The following is a 16029-nucleotide window of genomic DNA, read 5'->3' on the forward strand; positions in this document are numbered from 1 at the left end:
CCCGTGCAACTTCCAGTGCTGTCACCGTGGGCTCCACCAGCTCAGGGGCTGGGGACAGTGGGTCCGTGGTGCGGGGACGGTCACAGCTGGGTACTGAGCGCATCCCCTCTGCTCCCGCAGCCCCATGACCCAGACCCAGCAACTGTGGCGGGTGCTTTGGCGTGGGCGCCCGCTTGCCCCGGGGAGAGGGGGCACTGTCATGGGAAGGGCAGGGGACATCGCATGGGCTCTGTAACTGCACCGCTTCGTCACCGGATTCCCGTCTCGCGGGCTGCCCGGCTCGCGCGTACCCGTGTGCTGCCTAACTGGAGCAGGACACGGAATGAAGACCCAGATCCTCTTCCTTAGGAGCGCTCCCATTTCTCAGCTGTGTGCTCACACCCCACCAGCAGCACAGCCTGTGAGTCTGAGGGGTGATTTCGCCGCTCCTCTCCCAGGTGATGCCGCCAGACCACACGTGCGCTCTTCCTCGTCCCGGGAGGACTCGTACACAAGCACAGCATGGACATGGTCAATCTGCTGTTTTACAAAAGTTCTTCCCCCAGATCACGATTTTGTCGAAACAAAGTTTTGTGGTGTTTTATTTGTTTGTGTTTCGGTTTTTGTTTGGTTGGTTGTTTTTTTTAATGGTGACCATTTGGCTAAATTAGAAAGTTGACAAACACCCTCAGGGTAACGCAAGAAAGCAGTGACCTCACTCTGTTTCATCTCAAGTTTCCTTTTGCTTTGGTATTTCTTTGTAGTCTGCCATATGCTGATTTGTGCTTGGCTGACGGAGCGCACACTTTCAAATGAATGATGCTGCAAATAACATCGTCTCATCTGCTGGCGTTTTCAAATGCAATGCATGACAAACTGCGTTGAAAACAAAGGTTTTGAAGGTTGTTTTTCTTTTTTACATGTTCTTCCCTATTTGCATTCTGTGATTAACACTCGTGTTGTATTTTCCTCTGGTTAGAAAGGAAACAGAATTATGAAATGTCTTGCAGTGGGCAAGTGGTGGAAATGAAGTTGCCGGGCTGGTTTTGTGCACGATAGTTAATGCTGACGTCCCATTGAACCTGGTCTGTAAGCACTTGTTCGGTTTCTCCTGAGTGCGAGGGCCGGTGTGCCGTGGTCGCGCTATGGCAGCCGCGGGCGGGACGCGGCGGAGCCGGGAGCAGCCGCGCGCTTTGCGGTCTGCGGTCTGCGGTCTGCGGTCTGCGGTCTGCTGGCCGGTTCCCCGGCAGCTGCTGCGCGGTGGCCCCAGGAGGGCCCAGGCCAGGGCCTGGCGGAGCTGAGCGCTCCCGGGACCCGGGGGTCTGCAGAGCCCTGAGCCCGCGGGTTGCTCCCTGGGGTCCCCAGGGGCCGGGTCTCCCCGTCTGTCGGCAGCCGTGGGCTGTGAGCAGCACGCTGGGCCACGTGTCCCCTGGCAATGCCACCAGGGCCAGAGCTCCCTGCGGCGCTGGCAGCCCCGCTCTGGGACACGCAGGTGTGGGTCACCGAGCCAGGACGGGGCTTTCTCCCATCAGGAGTTTCTGGATTGCCTGCTACAGCAAAGCCAGGCTCTGATCTTGACTGCAGTCTCTGGGTTCTGCTGCAATATAAAAGCCAGGGACGCTAACACTTAGCATTTATATAACACTTCAAATCTTCAAAAGACTTTCCCAATGCTAATTTGTCTGTGGAATGTGCCCTGGGCTAAGCATCAGCCCCACTTCACATGGAGAAAACGGGGAGAGGAGGACACGCAGCATATCAGTGTCCCCTGGGATCAGGGCGCGAGGCTGAGCTTCTCCGCTCCGCGCTCAGACCATCCCACTGAACTTCGCTGTCTGCCGCCTCTCCCCTGAACGTGCTTCCTAACTGGGGTTAAAACACAAAGGCAGAGCTGGAGCGCTGCTGGGCCTTCCCTTTCATGTCAGAAGCGGCTGTTTGGTGCCGCTGCTGTCATTAACTGCAGGCTGGCTGCAGCGGTGCCGCGGCGCTGCCGGGGGCTCCTCCGGCGCTCGGCTGCAGGACCCCCACGGGGCAGGGGCGCCAAGGGATGAAACCCCTGAAATGCGTATTGCGAGAGTCTCATAGTCAGTGTTTTATCATGAAGCTGGAAAGTGGGAAACAACATTTAGAGCAGAAATAGTCATTCTCCGATGTGCTTGTCCTCGCACGTATCATACAGTCTCTGTGTTGAAGGGCAATGAAAGATGGGAGGAGTTCTGTGAAGACCACGCTGTTGCAAAGCAAAGAGTTGGTCCATATACCCAAAGTCATTTTTAAGCATCTGCTCTGTCTGGGAGGATTTCCATGGCCCACCAGACGGAAGAGTGGGACAGAGCCTGCAACCTTCAGTCCTCTGGCTGACACCACGGAGCAGCTGGGGTGTTGTCCCCGCTCCCTCCAGGGAGCCGCTCCGCAGCATCGCACCCCAGGACACCGTGTCCTGCAGGTCCCTGCCCTGGCACTGGTGGCACGCGATGGCCTCTGGCAGGACCCACACCCAGCGTGGGTCTGGTGATGTGTCCCGAGTGCAGCTGCAGCACTGCGGGGACACCAGCTGCGGGCACACGGCAGCTGCAGCACCGCGGGGACACCGGCTGCGGGCGCACGGCAGCTGCAGCACCGCGGGGACACCGGCTGCGGGCACACGGCAGCTGCAGCACCGCGGGGACACCGGCTGCGGGCACACGGCAGCTGCAGCACCGCGGGGACACCGGCTGCGGGCACACGGCAGCTGCAGCCCTGCATGGAGTGGGTGTGGGCACAGCAGGGCTTCCCAGGGGTGTAAACATCCTCTGCTGCTCTGCATCCCACCAGTGGGTGCCACACGCCTGCTCCTGCGGGGAAGAGGGACCTCTCGGGCTGTTTTTAGCTCTCGGGGGGCAGGGAGCGGGGTGACACTCACAAGCTGCTGCAATTATAGATCCGAAGCTCGCAGCTCGTCCCACCCACCCACAGACACAACGCCCCGCATTGCTGCTGGTGAGGGGCGAGTGGCAGGACCTGCCTGTGCCCCCCGTCCCCGAGGGCCGGGATGGGGAGCGGTGTGTCCCCCGGACCGGGCTCCCCCCGCAGCACGCCAGCTGTGCACAGCTGCAGCGCTGGGCCCGTACACGTCTGACGCTAATTCAGAGGAGCCTGCACATTTAGTGAATACGTTTGCTGGAAGACATAATTAGGCCAGAGTGAATGTGCAGGGCTGTGCACAGCGCGGGGACCTGCAGCCAGCAGAGCAGGAATCTCCCTAAAATCTTCCATGTCAGACCAGCCCCTGGGCCCCTCCGCTATGTCTCGGTCAGGCGGGCGGCCACCCCCTCCTGCTCGTCCCCCTCCGGAGGGACACACAGCGGGGACAGACCCACCGGCAGCTGGATGTTGAGTCTCCTTTCACCTTTCTCCCTTTTGAGAGGTATACATCAGCCGGCGGACAAAAGCCAAGCACTGAGAAGCCATCTGCACTTCTGTAAGAAGAGTGGTTTGGAGAGCTGTTTATTAATCTTAGGGAGAGTCAAATGCTGCATTTTGCCCATAACAGCCTTGTACGACGTTGCTGTTGGGTAACACGAAGGCTTCAGCTGATTCTGAAGTAGCTGGAGCAGAGTGGTGCCTATCCAGAAATAGAGAAGTATTTTTAAATGAAATGTATTCACCGATTTTCCAGCAGACAGATTGTTATGTGTTTGTTGGTGTGTCATTAGAAGTAGCTGGCGGTGGAGCCGGGCTGAGCAGCAGCGAGCTGACGGATGGGCACTGTCCTCGCTGTGCACAGGGTGGTCACCGGGACCCTTCCTCCTCCTCCTCCTCCTCCTCCTCCTCCTCCTCCTCCTCCTCCTGCCACTGCCTGGTCTGCGCACCGAGAGCTGCGGTGACAGTCCAAGGGGGAACGGAGGGGAGTAAACCTGACACCAGGCTTGCGAGAATTTGGGCCGGACCCAGACCAGGCTTTGGCACCTCTGAGCTGGCACCTGCAATGCCTGATCTCGGGCAGCGGGTCCCCCATGGGTGCAGCTGGTGGGTGATGGGGTGACACTGCCACCTCCCCTGGGGACAGACACCCTGCACACCCGCGTGGGTGACGGGGCTTTGGCAGGAGACACGAGCCCTTGGGGCTGCTGCCTGCCAGTGCTGGCGTTGCCCCAGGGTGACGGGCACACCCCGCTCCGGTGACCGTGGCGTGGACACAGAGCTGCCGGTGGCACTGCGGCCCCGGTGACCGTGGCGGGGACACAGAGCTGCCGGTGGCACCGTGGCCCCGGTGACCGTGGTGGGGACACAGAGCTGCCAGTGGCACCGTGGCCCTGGTGACCGTGGCGGGGACACAGAGCTGCCGGTGGCACCGTGGTCCTGGTGACTGTGGTAGGGACATAGAGCTGCCGGTGGCACCGTGGCCCTGGTGACAGTGGTGGGGACACAGAGCTGCCGGTGGCACCGTGGCCCTGGTGACCGTGGCGGGGACACAGAGCTGCCGGTGGCACCATGGCCCCGGTGACCGTGGCGGGGACACAGAGCTGCCGGTGGCACTGTGGCCGGGCTGAGGTCACCGCTCCATGCTCCCGCGGCTTCATCTGTCTCTGCTTTCTTGTACATTCAGGTACAGGGCAGTGGAAAAACACAGAACACCAGGCACTAAATCCCGCCTTGCTGGGGTTTGCCTGATAAGGGCTGACTCTGCAGGGGCGCAATTTTCATTTTTTAAGACAAGAAATAAGTGTTTTTAAGCAGCAACCCACCGAGCACCATCTAACAGGCCTTTGGAAGGTGCTTTGGTCCCTGCTCAGCTGTTCTTCACGCAGGTCGGACCACAGAAAATGTCAGGCTTCAGTTAGCTAATTAAACACAGATGCAGATAACAGCACCGCACTTCCAGTGCCCCCAGGTGCGGAGCGGGGCTGCAGCTCCGCGGGGAAGCCCCGGGTTATAAACAGGGCTGCTCAGAAAGCCCCCGTCCTGGAGGGGGCAGGCACGGTGCGGATGGTGGTGTGGAGGGGGTAAGTCTTTAGTGGACTGCTGCAAATGTACCTCTGCTTTATGGAATGGGGAGTGATTAGTTTAGTGATTAGTTCAGCTGTTTGCTGCTGCTTCGTTTGACCGCATAGTGAGTTGGGGGTGGCAGCTGGAGTTCGCAGCTCCTGCTCGCAGCGCAGTGCTCCTCGGGAGGCGCCTGGAGAGCGGGAGCCCCGCAGAGCGTTGTGGGGTCAGAGCGCTCAAGGCAGAGTCACCCCCGTGCTGGCAGCCACCCGGGAGCTGTCACAGCCCGGGCTCTGTGGTGCTCCCTGTGCGCTCACCTCTGACGGGACCTGTGTGCACGCGGGAGCTGCCCCGGCGCCTCCACAGCTCCTGCGGCAGCTGGAACCACCGTGTGGTCCTGGGGGCGCCCCCCGGGCAGTGCTGCGACCCCTCTGTGCCCGGGCAGTGCCGCCCCCTTTGCCGCGTCCCCTCTGTGCCCGGGCAGTGCCACCCCCCGGGCTGTGCCGCGTCCCCTCTGTACCCGGGCGGTGCCACCCCCCGGGCTGTGCCGCGTCCCCTCTGTGCCGGGGCAGTGCCACCCCCCGGGCTGTGCCGCGTCCCCTCTGTGCCCGGGCGGTGCCACCCCCCGGGCTGTGCCGCGTCCCCTCTGTACCCGGGCGGTGCCACCCCCCGGGCTGTGCCGCGTCCCCTCTGTACCCGGGCAGTGCCACCCCCCGGGCTGTGCCGCGTCCCCTCTGTACCCGGGCGGTGCCACCCCCCGGGCTGTGCCGCGTCCCCTCTGTGCCGGGGCAGTGCCACCCCCCGGGCTGTGCCGCGTCCCCTCTGTGCCGGGCGGTGCCGCCCCCTGGGCCACATCCCCTCTGTGCCGGGCAGTGCCGCCCCCTGGGCCGTGTCCCCTCTGTGCCGGGCAGTGCCACCCCCTGGGCCACATCCCCTCTGTGCCGGGCAGTGCCGCCCCCTGGGCCGTGTCCCCTCTGTGCCGGGCAGCGCCACCTCCACGCTGCAGCTCGTGCCCTGTTCTGGTCTCCACCCAGCACGTGTGTTCCCCTGACCCCGGTTTCGGGCTGCACGGTTGCTCTCGGGAGGGGCTGAGGGAGGTTTGTCTCCATAGGTAACACTCAACTCCTGGGAATTTCCCTCTTTGAAGTGCTTTTTCCGGGTTTTTGTTTCTTTGTGACTTCAAGATTTTTATGCTTACTCAGGACTCTTCCCTGCGCAGGTGAGCGCCCGCAGGTGAACACCCGCAGGTGCGCTGGGCGCTCGCTGGGCTCCACGGTGCCGTGTCCCCCTTGCTGGCCGCAGCCCGGGGGACACATGGTGCTGCCGGGGTGTGCGGCGGCAGCCGCTCAGGGGACCTGAGCTTGGGTTCCTCGAAAAGCGGAGCCTCCTGGGCTCGCGGGGTGTGCGTGTGAAGGGGTGTGCGTGTGAAGGGGTGTGCGTGTGAAGGGGTGTGCGTGGCTGTGTCTCTGCGCACCCTCATCCCTTGTGACTCCAGCTCAGCAGAGTGAAAGCATCCAGAATTTAAATATCCTGTGACTTCAGTGGAAGCTGGAGGCTGAGCACAAAAGGAACCCCTGTTAGCCCCTTCATGAAGGGAGATGATGCAACATGAGTTCATACGTTATTTAAAATCTAATTAGATGCTCGTGACTTCCCACGAGAGATACTGAACGTGCTCCAAACAAGTGAGGGTGTTGCGCATTAACAGACATCAGAGAAGCCAACCACGAGCTACACCAATGTGAAATCAGGCTTGCTTTAGCTGCTCTATGCGTCTCTGCTGTCTGTTGCCACAGCACCTTTTCTGTCCCCTCTGCTGCGGTCACCACAGACGTTACCCGAAGACACCGTGTGTGCGCAGGGCAACGTGAGCAGTGGCAGGACTGATGCAGCTGGGTGTTGTGCAGCTGAAACCGTGATGCTCTTCCCCATCCCTGCTCCCTGCCCCATCCTTTTGGGAGAAGGAGGGTTTAGTGCTGCTCTAAGGGAGCAAAACACTACAAAACACTTTTCAGCAAAACGTGCAGGCGGAAACTTGCCTTCAAAGCGTTATGGTCCAGTTCGCTTCAGCTTTTCTTTCTGTTCTACTTTGCACATACCCTACTTGGTTGCAATAGGTCTGAACAAGGCATTACACTCCTTAGGGCAAGGACCGTCTCTCTTTGTTCTCAAGGCCTCCAGTGCTTCTAACAATCACTTTGCGTTTCCTGACATGGGGGAGGGTGAAGAGAGGCCCCATGCTTGAAAGACAGGTGTCCGGTTGTCATTAGGAACAGGGGAAAAGAGCCTGAAGCGCAGCACGGAGCAGTGATGGTCTAGATCGCGAGACTCGGTGATTTCACTGTTGTATGCAAAATGATTGTTGTATTTTCCGTGAGACTTGTGCTGGCTGTGGGGATCAGACCCCGCTGGCTCGCGGGAGCGGGCTGTCCCGTGGCGTCGTCGCGCTCCTCGCTGGAGAGCGGCACGGCTTCGGCAAACCGCGCCCGGCAAGCCCTGCTGGGGCATTTAACGCGGAAAGTGTGGCCCGAGTTGTTCAGAACAGCTGAGAAATGCGGCAAGGCTGTTCGGAAGCCTTTTCTTTGCAAGATTGGCCAGTCCAGGGCACACGAAGGCGTGCGTACCCGAGCGCGGCGCCTCCTGCGGCACAACGGCGGGGCAGCCTGTGCGCCGAGCTGGGTGCCCGGGGGCCCAGCGCCCGCAGGACTCTGCGCAGGCTGGGGCGGCGCGTCCTGCAGCACGAGCCGCTCACGCCAGCCGCGAACCCCGCCGGGACCGGCTGTTCTCGTGCGCAGGTGAGCTGAGGGAGCTGTTGTTCGGCAGCACCTGGAGGTAACCGTGCGGGTGGAAGTCGCTTTGCTTCTCCTGCGAGCGCGGATGGCGCGGTGGTGCAAGCGCTGTTCTCTCATTGCTGCTTTGAACTTCATTTCCTGTTTGATTGTTCCCTTAATCAGAAGCAAATGAACTCCAATTAAGGTATCTTACAGAGTATGTTTTCTGTCAAATAAAGACTGCTGGTGTTCCTTTGAAAAAGCAGTGATACTGAGGCCTGATTCACACAGCATGAAAAAGAGAAAGGAGTGGATCAGGTTCCCAAGTAAATGCAGTAAGAGTCAAGTTTGATTCATGCAAATCAGAATTTTCATACCACGTGAGATCCTCCCGTTTGAGATAGGATGGGAGGCTGACGTGAACGTTATAAGGGTGTTTTGGAAATGAAAAGGGCGTATCTGTGGCGGTAGGTTTACCCAGGCCTGTCCGTGCATGCTCTCTTGGTGGAATATACATCTTTCACATGTAGTGAGGATGAGGCTTCCGGCAGCCCAGAAACCTGCGAGAGCAGCGTCTGCCACAACAGGAACCACCGTCTGCACACGGAGCCCGCCCGCCCGGAGGGGCCGTGCTGTGCAGCGTTAGCACACAGCCTTCTAAACTGTCCTAGCAGCTCATGGACAGACTTTTAATCAACATGATACATTAATCTGAGAATTAAAGTGCTGGGTTTGAATGAAGATAGCCTTGGTGGGATGTAGGCACAAAGCTCGGTTTAAGTCCCACTCAATCAAGCTGCATTTAATAGTGGAAGTTTACTGAAATCTTGGAACTCGAAAGAAGAGAGTTTAGGTCCTGTTGCACGTCCTTGATCCAAGCGCGTACCAGGTGTTTGAAGCCCGACAGCAGTTACCCTGAGGATGCCTTTTGTACCCTTCCTTCTCTCCCTTGAGAGGACGGAGAAGCCCCGGGTGCAGAGCAGGGGTGGGACGGCAAGGGGGTGACAGCGTGAGGTGTGGGGTCACCGCGGGATCTCCGGTGCCGGCTGCCGTGGGAAGGTAACCGCTCACCGCTCGCTGTGGCCCTGACCGAGGTTTGACTGAGCGCCCAGGAACGCGGGTCCCTCGTGTCCTTGTGTTGGGTGCTGAGCGCGCCCGTCTGTCCCCAGCGCCCATGTCCCTTCTCTTGGGGTGACATGGGGCCCATCCCCAGCGCCCGTGTCCCTTCTCTTGGGGTGACATGGGGTCTGTGCCCAGCGCCCGTGTCCCTTCTCTTGGGGTGACATGGGGTCTGTGCCCAGCGCCCGTGTCCCTTCTCTTGGGGTGACATGGGGCCCATCCCCAGCGCCCGTGTCCCTTCTCTTGGGGTGACATGGGGTCTGTGCCCAGCGCCCGTGTCCCTTCTCTCGGGGTGACATGGGGTCTGTGCCCAGCACCCGTGTCCCTTCTCTCGGGGTGACATGGGGTCTGTGCCCAGCGCCCGTGTCCCTTCTCTCGGGGTGACATGGGGTCTGTGCCCAGCACCCGTGTCCCTTCTCTCGGGGTGACGTGGGGTCTGTGCCCAGCGCCCGTGTCCCTTCTCTCGGGGTGACGTGGGGTCTGTGCCCAGCGCCCGTGTCCCTTCTCTTGGGGTGACATGGGGTCTGTGCCCAGCGCCCGTGTCCCTTCTCTCAGGGTGACGTGGGGCCCATCCCCAGTGCCCGTGTCCCTTCTCTCGGGGTGAGATGAGCAGAGGCTCTGGCCGCTGGTGGCTCCCGTAGGCGAATGTCTTTTAAAAACGAAAGGCAAACCCAGAGCGGCCAAAAGGCCCTGAAAGCCAGCAAGAATTACAAATGGGGATTGAAAGCTAAAGAGAGAGAAAATCTTAATTAGATCTCCTCCAGGCTGTAGAGGAACACATTTGGATTAGAATGAAATGGAGCTTTGTACTCTCAGGGTTTTGGAGTGAGGATGGAAGAGGAATTATTCACATTTGCTATTTGTGAAGCTGGATCGCTTTTTCTGTGAACTTGTCTTTTTTAACTTCTCACCTTGTCAGAAAGCTGTGAAAAGCTGCTGGGATGGTATATTTGGGGTTGTTCTTATCGCAGCACACAGCAGAAACATTTCCATGGTTGCGGAGCATGGGCAGGGTTTCCTATTTAATCCTGTCCTCCCCACGTTAGCTCCTTTCCTCTTGTGCTAAGCCGGCCTGTCTGCTGTTCACTAACCTGCCTTATATTGCCCTACCATCAATATTTTCCCGTTGCAAATATCTATCAATGTTTAATACAGCGGTGTCGGTTTGCTGTAAGATGAGAGGAACTACTAGATACCTTGAATTATACATCGTGTGGCTGGGGGAGGCTGCGGAGAGTTTTCCTTCGGACCCGAAGCTCTCGGAGTTGGTCTCCAGGACCTGCAGCCTGACATCCCACGATGGACGAGCACCAGAGAAAGCTCGGTCATCGCCATGAGGGAAGGCCCCGCAAGGTCAGGTTCAAGATATCGTCCTCGTACAGCGGCCGCGTGTTAAAACAGGTCTACGAGGACGGGCAGGAGCTGGAGCCCCCGGCCAAGGAGCACTCTCGGCGTTTCCTGCGCCACAGCTTCGAGCCAGGGGACGGTTTCTGCGGGGCTGGGGAAGCACCAGAGAGCAGGTTTCACCCGCCGGCCACGCTGACTGCCCAGCGGATCAGCATCTTCAGAGAGGACACGGACCTGGGCCTGGCCGGGCGCTCACCGCTGCCCGCTGACTGCCAGCCCAGCCGCGGCCACTGCCCGGTAAGTGCCGGCCACCCCGGCCCCAGGCGGCGGGGAGCGAGACCCAGAACAAACCGTTCCTGCGGTTCATGGCAACGGGAGCCTCAGACTGGAACCCCGTTCACGTGGAACTCAGTTCTGCCAGGACAGGGCTTCGAAAGCGTGATCCCTGTGTGCGGTGTCCCTGCCGACGGCAGCAGCCGCGTGTCCGGCAGCAGCGCGGCCAGCGAGGCACCAGCAGCGCTCCAGCTGCGCCGCCTCCTCTCCTCCTGATCGGCCTCTGTCCGCTTTGTACAGTGAGATATAACATCTCCATATATATCAATATCTATACATAGTAATCCTAACGCATCTAAAGCAGTCAAATGTAAGGTAGAGATTATCTTACTGAGTTCTGTTTTAAACATTAAAGTTGCATGAGTTCAGCTGGTGCTGAGCCTCCAGCCGCGCATCCACGGCCCCCGGCAAGTCACAGTTACCCTTCAGCTACTGTGAAAATCCCAGCTGAGTTTCACCGGATAGTTTGCTAACATATAATTAATGCCATCGACGTAGAAGTGTCTCTTTAGTCCTAATAAAAAGCCAGTAACACATGCTGAATTGACTAGTGTGCAGGGATTATGTTCATTTTCTTACCCTGCTGAGCTAGATTTACCTATCTCTTAGTGCTGTTTGGTTTTATCAAATCTAGATGTACCAACTCTCCAATTCATACTACAATGCTGGCATATCGGGACTATTGATAACACGGCCACGTCCCACTGATACGCAGGCTCCTGTCAGGTACACCAGCCACTCTGATATACAGAGATTGTTGCCACCTGTCATGGTCTCCAGATAAACAGGGAACGTCTGGCACTCAGGCAGCTAAAGGGCTTTAAAAGGTATAGAATGCTTGTTATGGCCTTGGTTTGAATACATTAAAAATCTATTAATTCTCTGAGCTAATCAAAGTTGCCTGTAGGAAACCCAGATGGCTGATATTTGAACTATATTTAGTTGATCCACTTGGCACCTAGTTTAACCGAAAATCTCAAACCACGATGAATATCTCTCCTGCCTGCAGACAGAGCATTTACGTGATCTTATCCATACCATTAATTTGTCCTGTGTCCGTGGGTAACGCTCATCTCTAGTCCTAGTTTCCCTAACCATAAATACCTGGTAATCGCACCACCCAGTACTGGCTCTGTTTAGTGTCAACACGCGTCTGGTATTCGGAGACACCGTGTCTGTGGGACACAGACGAGGGTGTTAAAGGCTCCTGCTCTGCAAGCCGTGAGGATCCGTGCCCCCCGGCCCTCGCATGCGGGTGCCCCATCGCAGGAGAGCCGGCAGCCCCGCGGCCCCCGTGTCCCGGGCAGGGGGTTTCCAAGGAGAACGTCTCCTTTTGCACCGCTCCTAGCGCAGACACTGACACGGAGCGAAACACGAGGAGCGTGTAAGACAATAGGCTGTGGTGGCTGCCATACGACACCCAGCGCACGGGAAAAGGGACCAAGTCAGCAAAGCGCTGCTCTCAGAGAAAGGTCTGACTGTGCTAAGCTTAGCTTTAAAATCGTTAGAAAAGAATACAAAGAAACGTGTCCTACAGAGGGTTATCTGGGGTGGCTCCTCACTGTTAGGAACACAATTTAGCATTAGATGAGAATTTTTAATCATCTGACCCTCTTGCCGGCGGTAATAAATTACAAAGAAAAGCTGTTTTTTTAAATCCAAAAAAACCCTCATCAAAGGCTGCAGAACAGGTCACCATAATGGGGAATTTCTGCTTCTGGCCAAAACCACGAGAACCCCTTTCCACCCCCTCACCTCCCAACTACTCAACGCAATGTAGGTCAAACCCCAGCACAGAGGCTGCTTTTCCGTATTTGCCGACGCCACCGCTCTCAGAATTGTGCTTTACTTCCTCGCACGTGGGTTGGAACGAGCAGTGACCTGGAGAGCTGTTCCCACCCGAACACGCCGTGGCGGCGAGGGGCCCGAGCTGGTCCCCGGTGCTGCCGCCCGGCGCTCGGGGACGCGGCTCCTGCTGCCCCAGCCCGGCGGGTGAGCGGGCGCAGGGAGAGGTCTGCGGGACCTCCGGGGCCACCCGTGTCTGCAGAGCGCATCTATACCGGTGGGACACTCATCAGATCCTTCTACAGGCTTCCCCGATTCTGGATTTTGGCAAGATCATCATCTACACGAATAACCTGAAAATCATCCGTGCACCAATGGACCAGAAAGAGCTCATGAGAAGAATCATCCAGGCGGAGGGAATAAATGACTGGGCCTTCATATACCGGGAACAGAAAGAAAGATTTGGTGGTGGACATAAAAAAGATGTGGAAAAAAAGGCTGTCTGCAACCAGTACGTGCAGGTAAGAGAAAATGTGAAGTGCTGCTTTTCCCTCAAGTCTTTTGGGTCTTACATCCCTGGTCAGACCACTGAGTACTCGCCCCCAAGCCCCATCTGTGTCAGTATCTGACACTTGGCTAAATTTGGATTAAAAGCATCACTTTGTTCCTCTTTCCTGCTGGGGGACAGGCGATCAGCGCTGCCCTGCGGCTCGTGCTCTGGGACAGCTGCTGTGTTTGCAGGTGCTGGTGTCTCCCACCTGATCCTTCCCTGGAGATCAGTGGTGTCCGTGGAGCTGGGCTTGGCTCCGTCCTTTGTCACCGTCTCCAGTGAAACAGGAGCAGGACAGAGCTGCTCCAGCCTGACAAGGCTAAACACAGCTGCTCTGTGGCTGAGATTGCCAGAGGCTAAAATTTTAATATTGGCTGAAATAAGATTGTGCCTTCCACTTGTTTTCTCACGGGTTAGTCTTTGTTGGTTGGAATCCCAATTAGTCTGACCATAATCTGATCCCACAAAACGTAATGTTGTTGTGCAGGGCGAATTTGAAGCGCTATAGCTTTGCAGATCTGAGACCAGGCTCCTGTGCTGAGCACAACTGACCCTGGTGCTTCTGCACACGGAGCCCAGGAAACAGCCCTGGGAAACGATGGAGGCATTTGTCAGTTTTGAAATAAGCTTCATTTTCAGAAAGGGGGCTTTAACGTCAAAGCCACGATTCATCCCGTCTCCCGGCAGACACCTCTCTGAGCGACCAAAAGCCACTTGTGGCCTTTGGGGGAACGCGTGTCCAGAGGAAGCCCCGGGTAAGCGGTTGCCTTCCTTGTCCCCTCGCCTGCGGGACACCTGGCTGGAGAGAACTGACCCGTACTGGCAGAGCTGCCTGTCAGGAGCGACAATTGCTTACGAGGCCAACAGCCAGAGTTTCCCCCTTCCGAGCCTGTTACCGGCTCTGGCGTCTGACACCAGTAACACATTTTTCCGTGCTCTCTCTCAGGACGGAGCCGCTGAACACGGCTGTTCGCAGTGCAAGGGCTCGGGCTCTGCTCCCTGCTCGCTGTGCCACGGCAGCAAGTTTTCAATGCTGGCAAACAGGTTCAAGGAGTCCTACCGTGCTCTGCGGTGCCCGGCGTGCAACGAGAGCGGGCTGCAGCCCTGCCGGCTCTGCGCCTGACCGGCACCGCCGGCCCAGCAGCACCGGCACCGTCGTCCCCTCCAGCACCGGCACCGCTGTCCCCAGCAGCACCGGCACCATCGTCCCCTCCAGCACCGGCACCGCCGCCCCAGCAGCACCGGCACCGCTTGAATTGTGCTGGAACCTGGAGCTGTTTAACCTTCGAGCAGCCTCGCTACAATGACAAGTTTTTAAAAGATGGGAAAGACACGTTATACGCTTCTCACCAAAACAGTGAACGCTTCACCTCTGCCACCGTCATCCTTGTCTACTACATATGCCCGTCTAACTTTAAACCCAGCCCAGACCTGGGTTCTGCAGAGACGCCGTCTCAGGTGTGAACGGAACCGCTGACCCCAGGGGAAACAGCATTTGGGACTGAAGCACCTGCGCAAGTGTCTCTGGCAAAGGAGCTCAGCCAGATCTGCTGGCACCGACCCCGCCGGGTACCCGGTGCCCGGCAGAGCCGCGTCCCGACCGCCGGCACCCGGTGACGCCAGGACAAGCAGCAGCTGCGGTGCCGTTTGGCGTCAGGTCTGTTTGTACCACAGCAGAGCAGCGCCTCCCCTGCATTAACTGCTGGATGTTTTACAGTACCCTCTCTGCTGTAGTTAACTCTGAAATGGCCCCTCAGTGTCTCAAACGTTTCCTGCAGATTTTGCTGACTCTCACATCTGCTTTAGCAGACACCATGATTCACCTGGGGGCTGATTTATGGGAGGATATTGAAAATATCTTCCCAAACCTGGAGCTATTAAAAAAGTACAATAATTTATTATTGTAAATTGAAGTGATCAAGTTTTCAGCCTTGTGAGGAAGTGCTGAACTAAAACTCCCCTGCACGGTGCTCAGCACTTTGCAGTACCAGGCTGGTAGTGAGCTGGACTTTGGTTGCTTAATATGAATCCCATGATGTAATTTGCAGAAGGTAAGCTCTAATTAGCCGAGGCCAAGCAATGATGTGGGATACCATGCCCCTGGTGGCACAGAACACAGGGGCTTCAAATGGTTGAGGTGAAGAGGGGAAATGGTATTTTTTCCCCAAAGCATTAACTGATTACATTTTATTTCACGAGTGCTGTTAATGCAGCTGTAACTCCCAAGTCACCTCTGAGGATCTGGTGAGCTAAGAGGCTGCTCACATCTGCTTCATGCTGAGGTTGCAAGGCTGGACGGGGTAATTTATGGCCAAGTTTCTGTTTTCCTATGGTGGGTTATAAGATACTTAAACAATTAGGAATAATGCTGCTGTAGCTCTTAGGCTCCCATATGACTCCTACTGGAGTTGTTCAGTGAGTACTGAGGGTTTATTTTTTAAAAAGTGCATAACCTACAGCAGATAACTTGATTGGTTTCATTTATCCTATACAGGATCTGCAGTACAAAAAATGCAGTCCTTTGGGTGTTCACGGAGGGCAGAGGAGGCCTTGCAAACCAGAAACTGCTGGAGAGTGAATCTCTTCCCTCAGATTTGACCTGTTTGATCTCAGTTTGCTGGGCTTGTTTGAAGTTTGCTGGCTTAAAATAAGACACAAGCAACCAGGCAAAAGTGTTGCCCGATAATGTTTACAATAAAACTGGGTGCAAATATGCGTTTGTAAAATCAGTAATTATCGTTCTTCAGTAATTAGGCTGTTTCTCAACCCGTCGCTCTGGCTGTGTCAGCTGTTCCCGTCCATCCCCACGCGTCACGGGCGCCACCCGCGGCCGCGCGCCCCGCGGGACGAGTCGCAGCGCGTGTCCGCGGCAGCGCGGGCTGCGGGGATTTGCTCCCCTCTGCTTTAAATGCACCCCGTTTATTTCTGGTAGTGCACCGCCTTGATTTACCAATAAACGCTCTCGTTTGACATGGAAAGGAGGTGTGAGCTTTCCGAACAAAGCCCCGCGGTGCGGCCGCCGCGCCACCCTCACCGTGTGCCCGGCGTATTCCCCGCCCGGCCGCCGCAGCCGTTGGTGCCCCGTCCCCGCTTTGTCCACCCGGTTACCGGCCGGAACGGGCACACGCGTGCCCCGGGCCATGCCCGGCGGGCTGCGAGGCGCCGGTGCCGCGGGGGCCG

General features: G+C 57.4%; 1 protein-coding gene across 1 annotated transcript; it reads left to right on the top strand.

The window, feature by feature from the left end:
• The first annotated feature begins 10133 nt into the window (after positions 1 to 10133).
• On the top strand, positions 10134 to 14369 carry GRXCR2 (glutaredoxin and cysteine rich domain containing 2). Its single transcript, XM_065849471.2, has 3 exons — positions 10134 to 10478; positions 12605 to 12820; positions 13796 to 14369. The coding sequence occupies exons 1-3, from the start codon at positions 10134 to 10136 to the stop codon at positions 13970 to 13972; spliced, it is 738 nt and encodes a 245-aa protein (XP_065705543.1). The 3' UTR covers positions 13973 to 14369.
• Positions 14370 to 16029: the final 1660 nt, after the last annotated feature.

Source organism: Patagioenas fasciata, chromosome 14 (assembly GCF_037038585.1).
Source record: "Patagioenas fasciata isolate bPatFas1 chromosome 14, bPatFas1.hap1, whole genome shotgun sequence".
Lineage (NCBI taxonomy): Eukaryota > Metazoa > Chordata > Aves > Columbiformes > Columbidae > Patagioenas > Patagioenas fasciata.